Raw genomic sequence first — 15546 nt, 5'->3', positions numbered from 1 at the left:
TGGGAAATGGACCACTAGGGAGGGAACCCGATTAACGGCGTGCAGTTAGCTACCTTTAGCAATGACCTTGCTCCTCCATAGCATACTAACGTAACACTGTAGTTTAGTGTTCTTCATACTCGTCATGTGCTATTACAGGCCCAGGCTCTTTTATTATGCCAGCCCCATTATGCACTACTTCTGAATAACTTCAGAGCAGGCTCAAGGACAAAGTTCAAACAGTCTTTACTGATCAACTTCAGTGCAAACATGATAAATGTGCACCAATTCCTCCAATCAATCTAATAGATAGCCCAGGTATACCTTATAGGCGACAGTTCATCATGACGGAAACCATAGATGATGGTACAGTCCATAGTTGGTGGCATCCCAGAGCTCTCGGTATGGAAGGAAGACGCCTTGGACTTCTGGAAACATGAACAGCAGCACACCGGAGTTCATGAGAACTCTTAGGGTTCTCTGCAGGCCTTTGAACCTCAGACTACCCCCAATTTATATCACAGGTTTGCCAGCTGAAGGGCCAAAAAGCCTGCGCATTGGGATCAGCGAGCTTAACCCTTTCCCAACCCAGCCTGGGCCAGTACCTAACTTACTAAGCAGATTCACCTGCAGGGAATGTTTGCTGAATGTCCCATTCACTGCTTTATAAATATTCTCCTAAGATTTAGAAATCCAATATTTTAGGGCTCATTTAAACAAGCAAATGAAAGAGAAGCAGTGCCTATTTGAGTGTAGCAGTTGAGTATTCCAGAGGCAACAAAATACAAAACTTACAAGATAGAATAAAAGGCACTCATCCGTAGAACAAGCTGGCAATGCTGCTGCTGACCGGGAGTCCCACTAGTGGTAGGGATCCTCGGTGGTGCTGGTGGCTTCCTTTTTCAAGGGACCAAAAGGAATTTGTACAAATTAATATAGTCATAAATAAAATGTTCATTTTTACGATTTTGTTGAGAATGGTTTACTGAATGACTGCCTGAAGTCTGGAACCCAAGGACATTACCAAAGACTGGGTTTCCTCCTTTCTGATGCTTTGCCAGGCTCTAACTGCAGCTGTCTTCAATTATTCTGTGTTTGTGGGTCTTTCTGCCTTTAGTTTTGCCTTCAGCAAGTGAAATGCATGCTCAATTGGGTTGAGATCAGGTGATTGACTCGGCCATCACAGAATATCCTTCAAAAGCTCCTGGGTTGCTTTTGCAGTGTGTTTTGGATCATTGTCCATATCTGTACTGTGAAGCGCCGTCCAATCAACTTTGCTGCATTTGGCTGAATCTGGGCTGACAGTATATCTCCAAACACTGCAGAATTCATCCGGCTGCTTCTGTCTTCTGTCACATCATCAATAAGCACCAATGACCCAGTGCCACTGGAAGCCATGCATGCCCATGTCATCATACTGCCTCCACTATGTTTTACAGATGACGTTGTGTGCTTTGGATCATGAGCTGTTCCAAGCCTTCGCCACACTTTTTTCTTCCCGTCATTCTGGTACAGATTAATCTTAGTTTCAGCCATCCAAAGAATGCTTTTCCAGAACTGGTCTGTTTTTTCAATGTTTTTGGCAAAGTCTAAACTAGTTTTTCTATTCTTCAGGCTTATGAATGGTTAGCACCATGTGGTGAACCTTCTATATTTGCTCTTGTGACCTCTTCTCTTGATTGTAGACTTTGACAATGATACGCCCACCTCCTGGAGAGTGTCCTTCACTTTTCTGGATGTTGTGAATGGGTTTTTGTTTACCATAGAGAGGATCCTGTGATCATCCACCACTGTTGTCTTCTGTGGACGTCCATGCCTTTTTATGTTGCTGAGCTCACCAGTCCATTCTTCTTTCCTCAGAATGTAGCAAACTGTTGATTTGGCCACTCCTAATGTTGCTGTTATCTCTCTGATGGATTTGTTTCCTTTTTAAAGCCTTACAATGGCCTGTTTCACTTGCATGGACAGCTCCTTTGAACACATGATGTAGGTTCACAGCAATACATTTCAAATGCAAATACCACACTTAGAATCAACTCCAGACCTTTTACCTGCTTAATTGATGAAGAAATAATGAAGGAAGGAGTAGCCCACAACTGGCCATGAAACAGCTTTTGATTCAATTGTCCAATTACTTTTGGTCCATTGAAAAAGCTGTAATTCCTAAACCCTTCCTCCAATTTGGATGTACATACCCTCAAATTAAACCTGAGAGCGTGCACTTTCAGCCCATATTATATAACTATAGCTTGAATGTTTTGGTAAATACATGAAAAAAATTAAAATTGTGCATGTGCCCAAATATATATGGACCCAACTGTAAGTCATCTCTATAAAGAAGTGAACCGGATATTCAGCAAACATTCTCAGCAAGTAAATCTTTAAGGTCCATATGTTTTAAAATGACAGTGATTAATTCACCACCAGAGAATGTTTGGTGAGAGTCAGAATTCCTGCTTTCTAAATAGACCCATTAGTGTACCTATACATTTGAAAGTTCAGTAAATGACAAAGGATGTATAGCCAGGTGAAACCTACTGTATTATCTTATCACCAGGTTAGGCTGGCTGGGGAGGGGCTTGCCCCAGAGTCAGAGGACTATCACATCTTAAAGTTTATGGAAACTCAAACAATGACCATCTCTTATTTGGTCTATTAAATATATACTTGAAAGTGTTTTGGCACATCTGCTCGATAACTGCAAAAATTCCTTTTGATTTTATTAGAAATCTTGTGAGCCGATAGCTTCCTGTGCACAAGGAGGGGTTATGGAAACGGGAAGGGGTTGTGAAAGTGGAAGCGGGGTTATGGAGATGAAGGGGCCTGTGTTCTTATCCATCTGTTGTCCTTCAGAAATAAAGTAGGGCGGGCTGACACCACATGCTTGAGAATTCAGGGCTGTGTTGTCATGCCAAAGAGGAAGGTAGGATCATATTAGATTTCTAGCACATAAGTAATTTTCTGTACTTGTAGTGTATATAAAAAGGAAGAAAACACGGGGAAATGTGTTTTAGAGATGTACTGCATATATTTTTTTTATATGTTAGCTTGACATACACTTTAAATTATACAGTTTTGATCCTTCAAAGAGGATCTGAACATAGAAAATATAAAGCCCAGTAAAACCCTCGCTATATATTACTGTAATGTGGGCCTCCGCTTTGTGGGAGAGTGCCCTAGTTTGCCCCTCCTATGTGCAGCCAGCACAGGATATTTTAACCCTTACTGCACCACTTACTGTAAAACATTAAGAAGCCCCATATTTAGAACTATGCTCTGTATGTGCTGTCTGGCTGCAGTACTGTGACAACAAAGGTTCAGTTGGATTTTTAAATCATTTTGCTTGTTCTATGAATATTTCTACCAATGAGGTTGTATTTTTTAGTAAATAGGCTATTGTACTTTTGTACTATAGCTTATTGATGTTTACTAGGCATATGCTACAATACTATACAGTCTTGCATGTCATCACATTTCCGATTATACTGGAAGATGACATGGGTGCAAACCATTTATAAACCTACAAACTTCCACCCTATGTGATCCAGGATCTTAGCAGACAGCAAGCACGGGGACATCTGGCACCTTCTGTTAACGCTTTCAAATGGTAATCTAAACACAATGTCAAGCTGTCAAGCCCATAAGAACGAAAAACTCCACCCAAATGATCTCAACCTTGCTACAGTATTGGAAGGATTATCAATTGTCAGAAAAGATTAACAGGAGAGATTCAAGGAGATAAAAGGATTACAAGCATGACCAGAAACTAGTAAAAGTATTCTGTTTTCAGAAAGCTAGCCTCCAAATATTTTCATAACAACCAAATCATGTGAAGATTAATTTACTAATATTTGGAATGCAAAGGAGGGGGGTTCTAACACGTCCCAACTCCCGGAGATGCACACTGGTGGCCATGGGCAGCGTGGCTGCAGATAATGTTACACAAGCCTGTGCCTGGTGCCAACAGTGAATGGGCTGACAAAAGCCCAGGCACCAGGATTACAATTTGTATTCACCATGGCGATCTGGCGCCTGGGCTTTTGTCAGCCCATTCACCATTGGCACCAGGCACAGGCTTGTGTAACCCCGTCATAACTGGCATTATATTGGGGTTATTGGCTGGCTGCTCTGCTGTAAGTTAGGCTTAGGGGGCGCAAATTACTTGCCTTGCCCCGGCAACCCACACTACGCTAAAAAGAAAATACTGGCTCCTAGATTTAAAGCAAATTTGTTAAAAAAAAAAAAAAAAAAAAAAAGATATTTTACACACGTCAGCCATTTCAAAGTATTGAAGCCAAAGGCAGACAGACAGCTAACATTTTCAGAAAGATGTTAACAAGAAGATCCACCTTATCTAAAGCTGGCCATAGGGAGATTGGAATTTAGCTGAACTGGATGAATTTCGATCAGTGTGTGGTCATCCGTGCCCAACAGAAGACAAAGGGTAGTAACCAATGCATATACCCAGTTTACTGTAGTTAAATCAGTAGATGAAGATACCTCCTTGGTTTTTAGGGGGTCACTGCACTTTGCATGGCGGTATACACCCACGACAAAGATAGGAATCTGGCTCTATATATATTGTATATATTCTATACAATATATAATATAATGCCCTTTTCAAGCTTGATATATCAGTGGTTGGAAAGGGTGATTTTCAGGAGTAGACACCAGACAAAAAAATTACCTGTCAGCAATTCAGCAAGCTCTCTTCACCAAGTTTCAAAAAGACACTTTGGGAGGTAATAGTATTGGTTATAGCAGACTACTGCAGTGATTATAGTACTAAGCCCACCTTCCTGGCCAACAAAAACATCCATGTGTATGTAAAGGCATTGTTTAGGATAGGGTGTGAGTGTTTAGACCTTTAATTCAGTTTTTATTGCTTTTTTTGTCCCTACCTGGTACCATAGATGCACCCTCTCTTTCTTTTATTTAACAGATTCTTGGCTGATCCTCTTTTCTTTTATTCTTTTCTTTACTTTTCATTCCTCAATCTTCTCTATACTTTCCTTCTGTCTACTGTTCAGTGATATTATTTATACCATCCCGTTTGTGGTACAATATGTTGATGTTGACTAAAATGTGACTGTGCTCAACAGTTTGTTATTCTTATTGCATATTTTCGGTGGATTTTGTTGTTTTGCTATCTACATAATGCTCGTATGCATTCATTTATTGTTTGATGTTCCACAACTCATAATGCTAGGTTGCGTTTTCTGTTTTCTTGTATACGGTTTCTAAAAAACTAAAACATATTGAAATATAAAAAGGACAAAAAAAACCTAAAAAGTTGTCGCCAAAGCAAAACGGAAGTATGAATCATCCAATGGGAAGACATGTTCCAGTGGCGACTTTCTAAAGCTGGCCATAGATAGATCAAAATGTGGCTGTTTCAGTGGGGACCAGCTGAATTTCAATCCATGTATGAGCACTGTGGGTGAACAGAATTCGATCTAGCAATCGACTTCTGTGCAACCGTCCTGTTGGATTCTCCCTGCTTGATCAGAGCTGCAGGCTATAGCCTGCAATGCTGATCAGTGTATGCTGACAGTGGGGAAGTCTCCCTGCTGTCAGAATACAAAAACACACATGATGATTCCCAAATATCCTTGCTTGATCAGAGCTTCAGGCCATAGTCTGCAACGTTGATCAGTGTATGCTGACAGCGGGGGAAGTCTCACTGCTGTCAGAATACAAAAACACAGCATGTTGATTCCCAAATATCCCTCAAAATATCCCTGCTTGATCAGAGCTGCAGGCCATAGTCTGCAACGTTGATCAGTGTATGCTGACAGTGGGGGAAGTCTCCCTGCTGTCAGAATACAAAAACACACATGATGATTCCCAAATATCCTTGCTTGATCAGAGCTTCAGGCCATAGTCTGCAACGTTGATCAGTGTATGCTGACAGCGGGGGAAGTCTCACTGCTGTCAGAATACAAAAACACAGCATGTTGATTCCCAAATATCCCTCAAAATATCCCTGCTTGATCAGAGCTGCAGGCCATTGTTTGCTTCGTTGATCAGTGTATGCTGACAGCGGGGAAGTCTCCGTGCTGTCAGAATACAAATACACAGCAAGAGGATTCCCCCATCTACTGAGTGTGTGGATTGGGGAATCAAGTTTGTTTTTTCTTTCAACCCACTGATTGAATGAAGAAAAAAAAAAAAAAAACATTCATCTATGGGCTTCCTAAAATGGCAGTTTCGTCTGGGTCCTCAGCAATCCTCTTCCACCACTGATCATTTATAATTTAACTTGTTCACATGTGTACAGAAGTTATGTGGAAGTGTGTATCATGGAACAAGCTGACTCTGTGCTTTTACCAAGGACTGCACACACAGACACTACACACATGGAAACGTCTTCCAGGACAATAGCTTTTTAAGACGATAAAGCACCAAGCCCTTGTGCTCATAAAAGATAAACAGCCCTTCCTATGCTATACGGATCGATGGAAACACTCAGCATGGTCTGAGCATGGTCTGGACATGTGATTGCATTGATGAAAGACATCCTTGTAACTATAATGCTGAGAAAAATGCAGATTTTCATGAAACAGTGCTTACGGTTCTATTTCAAGAGACATGAATATGTCATGGTTTACAAGCCGGCTGTCAGACAAATATGACTGTCTTGCACTTAGCTCTGTCTCATGCATGCTGGCAATACCAATAGATCTTTTCTGGAGCCAATCAAAAAATTAGGATGGAGGATTTGGTGAGATGTCCTTACAAAACATGAAGTCAAAAGGCACATAGAGCAAACATTGGCAGTACTGATGCGGTAATTACACTTATACACGGCTTGTCATAACTGTCAGTTTGACATTTGATTAAATATACCAATACAGAAACTAAAGTAGAACTAAAGGCAACACTTTCTTTTTTTTGTGGGGGGGGGGGGGTAGTAAAGGAGGGTTATATGGTCATTCTTTCCCCAATGTTGTCCTGTTGGGGAGAGTACCCATCACAAAAATAGGAAGTGAAAGGAAAGCCCTCTAAAGTGAGTAAATACCTGGTTGTCAAAAGAAAGTGTCCCTATTGGAAGGATTCCCCTCTACTCCTGATCTGGTGACACCTTCAACAATCCATTCAATTTTCTATCCAGTTAGGCCCCTTTCACACAGGCATCACCTGGTTCCTTCAGCAGGGGATTCATAAACAGATCCCCTGCTGCATTGGAGAACAGGAGGGAAGTCACTTTTGATCTATAGGAAGCTGGATGGAAATGGACTTGCGTCTGTTTACAATTAGACTGCCGCCAATCCGTTAAATTTAGGACTGGAAAAAACACAAAACGGTGCAGATTTTTCTTCATTTTCTATTTTATCTTGGATCTGAACAGACTGGGAGGTAAATGGACGGGCATTATATGTGCCTGCTCACAGATTTACCTGGAGCGTCTGATCAGCTCCGCCTGAAAAACTGACAGGTAGCCCTGATCGGACCACCCCTGTGAAAGAGGCCTTAGGCATACCCTGCACAACAGTTGTTGATGAAACTGCAGGAGATATTACAATGTATGGTCCGGTTTGGTCACAAATCATGAACACATGTAATAAACAGAACATAGACAATGTAAGTAACATGCAGAGCAACTGTCTGTACTGCACAAAGACATCCATATACTATACTACCATCTGATGGCAGATCTAAAGGAGAATATACATTCAAACACACCTGCCTGATACAAACTGAATGGATTGCCCAGGCGTGCCCTTCTATTACATGGCTTTGGTAAATCAAAAAGCAGATTGTACAATCAGATTGGATTGTGTATGGCCAGCTTAAAAACCACAAAGCAGTGTTACAGAACACACGGAGAACTATTGTTTTGCATTGATCTTTTAGATCTCCAAACTTTCTAAGCAAAGGGCCAGTTTACTGTCCTTCAGACTGTAAGGCTGGCCATACATTATACAATTTTCTTGAGATTTTTTCTTTAGATTTACCAAAAACCATACAATATGAGGTCAAACCGAAACAACACTTTAATTCTATCAAATTAGGCAGACCCTTGCACTACATAGTTGAAGGGAAATCTAAAGGAAATTGGACAGAAAATTGTATAGTGTATGGCGAGCCTAAGGGGGCCAAAACATGGCCAGCAGGAGTAGAAAATGTACTGGCATCGATAACAATGCCCCACCACTGGTGTCCATAAGAGTTATAGTGCCTCATTGTTGGTGTCGCTGGGAGAAACAGTGTCCCATCATTGGTGTCATTGGGCGGAATAGTGTCCTATCATTGGTGTCAGTGAAAGGAATAGTGCACCACTGTTGGTGTAAGTGGCTGGAATTATGCCCCACTGTTAATGTTAAGGGGGAGAAATAGTGCCCCAAGGTCCAGATAAAAGCAAGCGAAGGGCCACATCCGGCCCCTGGGGCGCAGTTTGGAGACCACTGTTGTAAATCATCACAGGTGAGTGGCTATGTTGTAGATCAGTGGTCTCCAAACTGCGGCCCTTTGCTTGCTTCTATCCGGCCCTTTGGGCACTATTCCTCCTGACACCATCAATGGGGTTCCACTCTTCCTCCCACTAACACCGTGAACAGGGCACTCTTCCTCCCACTTACAGGGCACCACTCTTCCTCCCACTGACACCATGAACAGGGCACTCTTCCTCCCACTTACAGGGCACCACTCTTCCCCCCACCGACACCGTGCACAGGGCACTCTTCCCCCCACCGACACCGTGCACAGGGCACTCTTCCCCCCACCGACACCGTGCACAGGGCACTCTTCCCCCCACCGACACCGTGCACAGGGCACTCTTCCCCCCACCGACACCGTGCACAGGGCACTCTTCCCCCCACCGACACCGTGCACAGGGCACTCTTCCCCCCACCGACACCGTGCACAGGGCACTCTTCCCCCCACCGACACCGTGCACAGGGCACTCTTCCCCCCACCGACACCGTGCACAGGGCACTCTTCCCCCCACCGACACCGTGCACAGGGCACTCTTCCCCCCACCGACACCGTGCACAGGGCACTCTTCCCCCCACCGACACCGTGCACAGGGCACTCTTCCCCCCACCGACACCGTGCACAGGGCACTCTTCCCCCCACCGACACCGTGCACAGGGCACTCTTCCCCCCACCGACACCGTGCACAGGGCACTCTTCCCCCCACCGACACCGTGCACAGGGCACTCTTCCCCCCACCGACACCGTGCACAGGGCACTCTTCCCCCCACCGACACCGTGCACAGGGCACTCTTCCCCCCACCGACACCGTGCACAGGGCACTCTTCCCCCCACCGACACCGTGCACAGGGCACTCTTCCCCCCACCGACACCGTGCACAGGGCACTCTTCCCCCCACCGACACCGTGCACAGGGCACTCTTCCCCCCACCGACACCGTGAACAGGGCACTCTTCCCCCCACCGACACCGTGAACAGGGCACTCTTCCCCCCACCGACACCGTGAACAGGGCACTCTTCCTCCCACCGACACCGTGAACAGGGCACTCTTCCTCCCACCGACACCGTGAACAGGGCACTCTTCCTCCCACCGACACCGTGAACAGGGCACTCTTCCTCCCACCGACACCGTGAACAGGGCACTCTTCCTCCCACCGACACCGTGAACAGGGCACTCTTCCTCCCACTGACGGGGCAACATTCTTCACACTGACACCATGAACAGGGCACTATTCCTCCCACTGATTCCATCAACGGGGAACTACTCTTCCTCCCACTGATGGGGCACTACTCTTCCCACTGACACCGTGAACAGGGCACTACTCTTCCCACTGACACCGTGAACAGGGCACTACTCTTCCCACTGACACCGTGAACAGGGCACTACTCTTCCCACTGACACCGTGAACAGGGCACTACTCTTCCCACTGACACCGTGAACAGGGCACTACTCTTCCCACTGACACCGTGAACAGGGCACTACTCTTCCCACTGACACCGTGCACAGGGGACTATTCCTCCCACTGACGGGGCACTACTCTTCCCACTGATACCGTGAACAGGGCACTACTCTTCCCACTGACGGGGCACTACTCTTCCCACTGACACCGTGAACAGGGCACTATTCCTCCCACTGACGGGGCACTACTCTTCCCACTGATGCCAGGACTTTTTCTTCTCCCACTGGCCACATTCCATCCCCCCCAAAAGCCTGAAGGACAGTAACCTGGCCCTTTATTTAGAAGGTCTGCAGACCCCTGGGGCAGATGAACCCTGATTTCCATAGAAAGATGACCAATGACACTCCACCCATCACCAAATAAATACCATGAACCCCCCTGTCAGCCCTGAGCTCCGAGGACAAGGCGGTGGCTCTATATATGATGTGATGTGGACACGTCTGAGGATAGTGACATACAAAGGAGGAATGGGGACATCGCTCACCTCAGTGAAGGGATCCATGCTGCAGCAGCCCTCTCCTTGTCAGCAGTGTATGAGGACGGGGCGGTGTGCGGACTCTACTTCTCCGGGTGTCACCCGCAGGCTCAGCCTACAACAAGCACACAAACGGTTCAAATTTTTGAATTTCGCCCGCTGCCGACCATGTGACAAGGGTGGAACGCAAGGAAAGGAGGAAAAGGAGTGCTGTCATTGGACAGCTTCTAAAAGTGGGTGCAGCCTCCGATTGCGACATGGCAGTCAGGTGACCTGTAGCAGGGCGGAGGAAGGGGGAGGAGGGGCTATGTGCGTAGGACAGGAAGGAGGTGGGCTCGGTGCTCCAGCAGGATGGAGTGTTAGGCGGCTGAGCAGCCCCTGCAATGCCAATCGCCTGGTTGGTTTCTTTATAGATCACTAATGTGGAACAAGCAGGCTGCAAGTGAAGGTAGAGGACAGTCCAGTGTCTGAAATGAGGCCTCATTCACACAGGACGTAGCAATACATATGCTTGTGCAAGGCTGGGTTTACTTTCACAGGGACATACAGGTAGTTTGTCTAGGCCAGGGGTCTCCTTTCTATTGTCATTCAGACATGGGGGGGGGCAAACTGTAGTCAGTGGGAGTAAACTATGCCCCATCATTGGTGTCAGTGGGAAATTTAGTGCCCCATCATTGGTTTCAGTAGGAGGAATGGTGCTCCATTATTGGTGTCAGTAGGAGGAATAGTGCCTCATCGTTGGTGTCAGTGGGGGGAAAAACGCCCTATCGTTGGTATCAGTGGGAGGTATGGTGCCCCGTCATTGGTGTCAGTGGGAGGTATGGTGCCTCATCATTGGTGTCAGTAGGAGAAATGGTGCCTCATCATTGGTGTCAGTGAGAGGAATACTGCGTCGTTGATGTCAGTGGGAGGAATAGTGCCCCATAATTGGTGTCAGTGGGAGGAATAGTTTCCTAACATTGGTGTCAGTGGGAGGAAAAGTGCCCCATCATTGGTGTCAGTGGGAGGAATAGTTTCCCAACATTCGTGTCAGTGGGAGGAAAAGTGCCCCATCGTTGGTGTCAGTGGAAGGAATAGTGCCCTATCATTGGTGTCAGTGGAAGGAATAGTGCCTCATTGTTGATGTCAGTGGGAGGAATAGTTTCCCAACATTGGTGTCAGTGGGAGGATTAGTATCCTATCATTGGTGTCAGTGGAAGGAATGATGCACCATCGGTGGAAGTGGGAGGAATAGTTCTCCATCATTGGTGTCAGTGGAAGGAATAGTGTCCTATCATTGGTATCAGTGGAAGGAATGATGCACCATCGTTGGTGGAAGTGGGAGGAATAGTGCCCCATCGTTGGTATCAGTGGAAGGACTGGTGTCCTATCATTGGTGTCAGTGGGAGGAATGGTGCTCCTTCGTTGGTGGCAGTGGAAGGAATAGAACGGGACCTGGGGCTCTCAGTAACACCCCAGTTTGACGCCGTGTGGCATACTCCCAGCATAAAGACAGGTACGCAAATTAGTGGCCCCACAGAAAAAAGCCCAATTCTGTGAGGCCACTAATTTGCATGCGGTCGGCGCTAAGGGGTTAACCACATTTTTTCATAAATTTAGGTCAGGGGTCTCCAACCTTTCTAAACAAAGGGCCAGTTTACTGTTCTTGAGACTTTAAGGGGGCCAGACTGTAACCAGTGGGAGTAGAAACTGCCTCATCATTGGTTTTAGTGGAAGGAAGTCTGCCCTATTGTTAACAGTGGGAGGAATAGCACCCCATCATTGGGGTCAGTGGAAGGAATAGCACCCCATCATTGGGGTCAGTGGGAGGAATAGCACCCCATCATTGGGGTTAGTGGCAGGAATAGCACCTCATCATTGGGGGAATAGCACCTCATCATTGGTGTCAGTGGCGGGAATAGCACCTCATCATTGGTGCCAATGGGGGAATAGCACCTCATCATTGGGGTCAGTGGGAGGAATAGCACCCCATCATTGGTGCCAATGGGGGAATAGCACCCCATCATTGGGGTTAGTGGGAGGAATAGCACCCCATCATTGGTGCCAATGGGGGGATAGCACCCCATCATTGGTGCCAATGGGGGAATAGCACCTCATCATTGGTGTCAGTGGGGAGAATAGCACCCCATCATTTGTGCCAATGGGGGAATAGCACCCCATCATTGGGGTCAGGGGGAGGAATAGCACCCCATCATTGGTGTCAGTGGGGGAATAGTACCCCATCATTGGTGTCAGTGAGAGGATTGGTGCCCCATCATTAGTGGAAGTTGTGGATGGAATAGTGCCCCAAGGTTTGGATAGAGGCAGAAAAAGGGCCACATCTGGCCCCAGGACTGCAGTGTGGAGACCACTGCTTTAGGTCAAAATGCATGTCTTTGGTAAAAACAAAATACAAATAAGTAAATATTAATTGGTTTGTGTGAAAGTTATAGCGTCTACAAATGATGGTATATATACTAGAATTTTTTTTTTAATACTAGTACTGGCAGTAATTAGCGATTATAGTGGGACTGTGATAGTGCGGTGGGCAATCTGACCCTAACTGACATCTCCAGTGACACTAATACAGTGATCAGTGCTAATACAATACACCGTCACTGTACTAATGACACTGGATGGGAAGAGGTTAACATCTAGGGACAATCGAAGGGTTAACTGTGTGCCTAAGAATGTGTACCATGTACTGCTTTTACTAAGGACGTGTTTTGTTTTTTCTTCAGGGAATTAAAAACAGGCACATTGCTTATCTCTGTAAAGAGCCCTGTGGTCTTCATAAACACACAGCTCTGTACTGTGATTCACTAAGCCGATCAGCAGGTCCCAGACATAAATCATTGGCTGGAACCTCCAGATTGACATGTGCTGTAGCGAATGACAGCACAGATGGGGCAGTGCGGGTGCACGCGCTCCCCCTACCCGGAAATGCTGGATGACGTATATACGTGATCCAGTGCACAGTGGCCGCCCTGTAGCGGTATATCTGCAGTGGTTAACATGAGGGAATAATGACAAAAAAGTGGTATAGCAGCTTTATTTTGAACCCCCCCCAGTGTGCGCCCAGGGACCAATACAGATGTCAAATTGGGAGCAGCTGCTGTGTCCCTAATGACATCAGTGGGGGTGCAACTAAAATAATAAATGCACCTATATTGAATAATAAAAATTAATGTGCAATTATTTTTTTCTCTTTTGTGTGTGTTTTGGAGACTGCAAAGCATTGGAGCAGCAATCGGTGGATCATATTTGGCTCCTGCAGACTATTCCTCCAGCTGCAGGTTAGTACTGAGCTACAGATATTCAATTACAGGACGGACGGAAGTATCAGTGGGCTACAAGTGTGCTGACGTCATTGCCGCAGTGGCAGTTAGTTTTTCATTCACAAAATTTTGAATGGATAAAAAGACTGTGTTGGTGGAGCTACTCACAGCCATGCCAGATTCAAATATTGACAAGCTCATATTTGCACCATTATTTCTCGACACTCTAAGGGTCTTCTTCTTGTCATGGGGGATTCGAATGTTACCTTAGATTCCACACTGGATAGGCGCTACGCACAAGGAGCGACCCCCTCTCATGACTTGGTGCTGGAGGAACGTATGCGCTCTCTTTTGCGGACGGCGGGGCTAGCGGACGTCTGGAGGGAACTTCATCCAACTGAACGCGACTTTACGTTCTATTCTAACCCTCATGACAGTTTTTGTAGAATTGATCATATATTCATGCAGGTCCAGCAACTCCCCTCGGTCCGGCGGATAACTATTCCCTCCTCACCCTGGTCAGACCATGATCCTTTGGTACTCCTCCTTGCCCTTTCCGGGTCAGAACGACGCCCTTTTCATTGGCGCATCAATGACTCTTTACTGACCACTCAGGCTACCTGCCAAGAAATAGAATTCTTCTTACGGACATACTTTACGGAAAACTCAGGATCGGTCTCTTCAGCAGTGCCCCTATGGGAAGCGCATAAGGCCACGGTGCGGGGTCATGTTATACAGCTGGCTGCAGTCCGGAAGCTGGAGCGGGAACGTCGACTCTCGGAGCTTCATTCTCTCCTGGCCTCTGCGGATGCGCGTTGGAAGTCATCTGGCCCATAAACGTGCTCGGGATGCTCTGGCGACAGAATTGGACCTCCTTGCCTCTTCGGAGGCGGAACGGGCCTTGCGTTGGACCAAACATAAATTCTATTCCTGTGCTAATAAGCCCGGTCCCATGCTAGCCAGGAAACTCAATTCTGTGGGGAAACCCCATAAACCGATTCGGCTTCGACTTTCCACGGGTGGCTGTACTTCTAATCCCCAGCAGATTGTTTCCCGATTCTCGGACTTCCTTTCGCGCCTCTATGCTGCCCCAGATCCCTTCCCTGTGGCCCAGGCAGAGGCATTCTTTCAGGACCTCCATCTTCCTGGATTAACCGAGGCAGCACAGGTGGCCCTCAACGCAGGTGTCACCGTACCGGAAGTGCTACAAGCAATCAAATCTTTACGGTCCACCGTGGCCCCAGGTCCAGACGGCTTCTCCGGTCTCTATTATAAAAAATTCTCAGCCCTATTGGCGCCCTTTTTAGCTGCCTACTTTAATGAGTTACGACAGGGCTCCTTGCCCTCTCCGGACGCACTTAGGGCACATATCTCTATGATTCCTAAGACGACCGCTGATGTCCAGGAACCGCAAGCCTTCCGGCCCATCTCTCTTCTTAATGAAGACTTGAAAATATTGGGCAAGATCCTTAGTTTTCGCATCAATAAATATTTGTGTAGCCTGGTCCACAGGGACCAAGTAGGGTTCGTCCCCGGGAGGCAGGCGGGTGATAATGTCCGTAAGGTGGTCCATCTTATACATTTTCTGCAACAACGGAAAATCCCAGGATTCTTACTGTCCTTGGACATATATAAAGCTTTTGATTCTCTATCCTGGGAATATCTGCGGTTTGTGCTGTCTCGCTGGGGTTTCGGGGATTCTATTCTCTCTTGGATTCAAGCCTTGTATTCCTTTCCTTCGGCTTCCGTTAAATACGCTGGGTATTTCTCGGATCCCTTTCCTGTTGGGCGAGGGACGAGGCAGGGCTGCTCGCTGTCCCCGGCGCTCTTTGTCCTGGCGCTTGAGCCACTGGCTTTAGCGCTCCGGACCGACTGCAATGTATCGGGGGTTCCATACGCGGGACAGGAGTTTAAGCTGAGCCTCTTTGCGGACGATGCCC

The 15546-nt window shown here is 46.6% G+C and overlaps 1 protein-coding gene across 2 annotated transcripts in view; it reads right to left on the bottom strand.

Annotated features, from left to right (window-relative positions):
• The window catches only part of ANLN (anillin, actin binding protein), a 73940-nt gene extending 63465 nt beyond the window's left edge, over positions 1–10475 (bottom strand). For both annotated transcript variants that reach the window (XM_089686991.1, XM_089686996.1), the window contains exon 1: positions 10359–10475. In XM_089686991.1, coding sequence (XP_089543117.1) covers positions 10359–10376 — 18 coding nt within the window. In that variant the 5' untranslated portion in view covers positions 10377–10475. The remainder of the gene's footprint in view (positions 1–10358) is intronic.
• Positions 10476–15546: the final 5071 nt, after the last annotated feature.

This window comes from Staurois parvus, unplaced genomic scaffold, assembly GCF_062004578.1.
Source record: "Staurois parvus isolate SC_StPar_1 unplaced genomic scaffold, SC_StPar_1.0 ptg000020l, whole genome shotgun sequence".
Taxonomy (NCBI): Eukaryota; Metazoa; Chordata; class Amphibia; order Anura; family Ranidae; genus Staurois; species Staurois parvus.
Note: the sequence above shows the minus strand (reverse complement) of the source record. Positions and strands in the feature narration are given on the sequence as shown.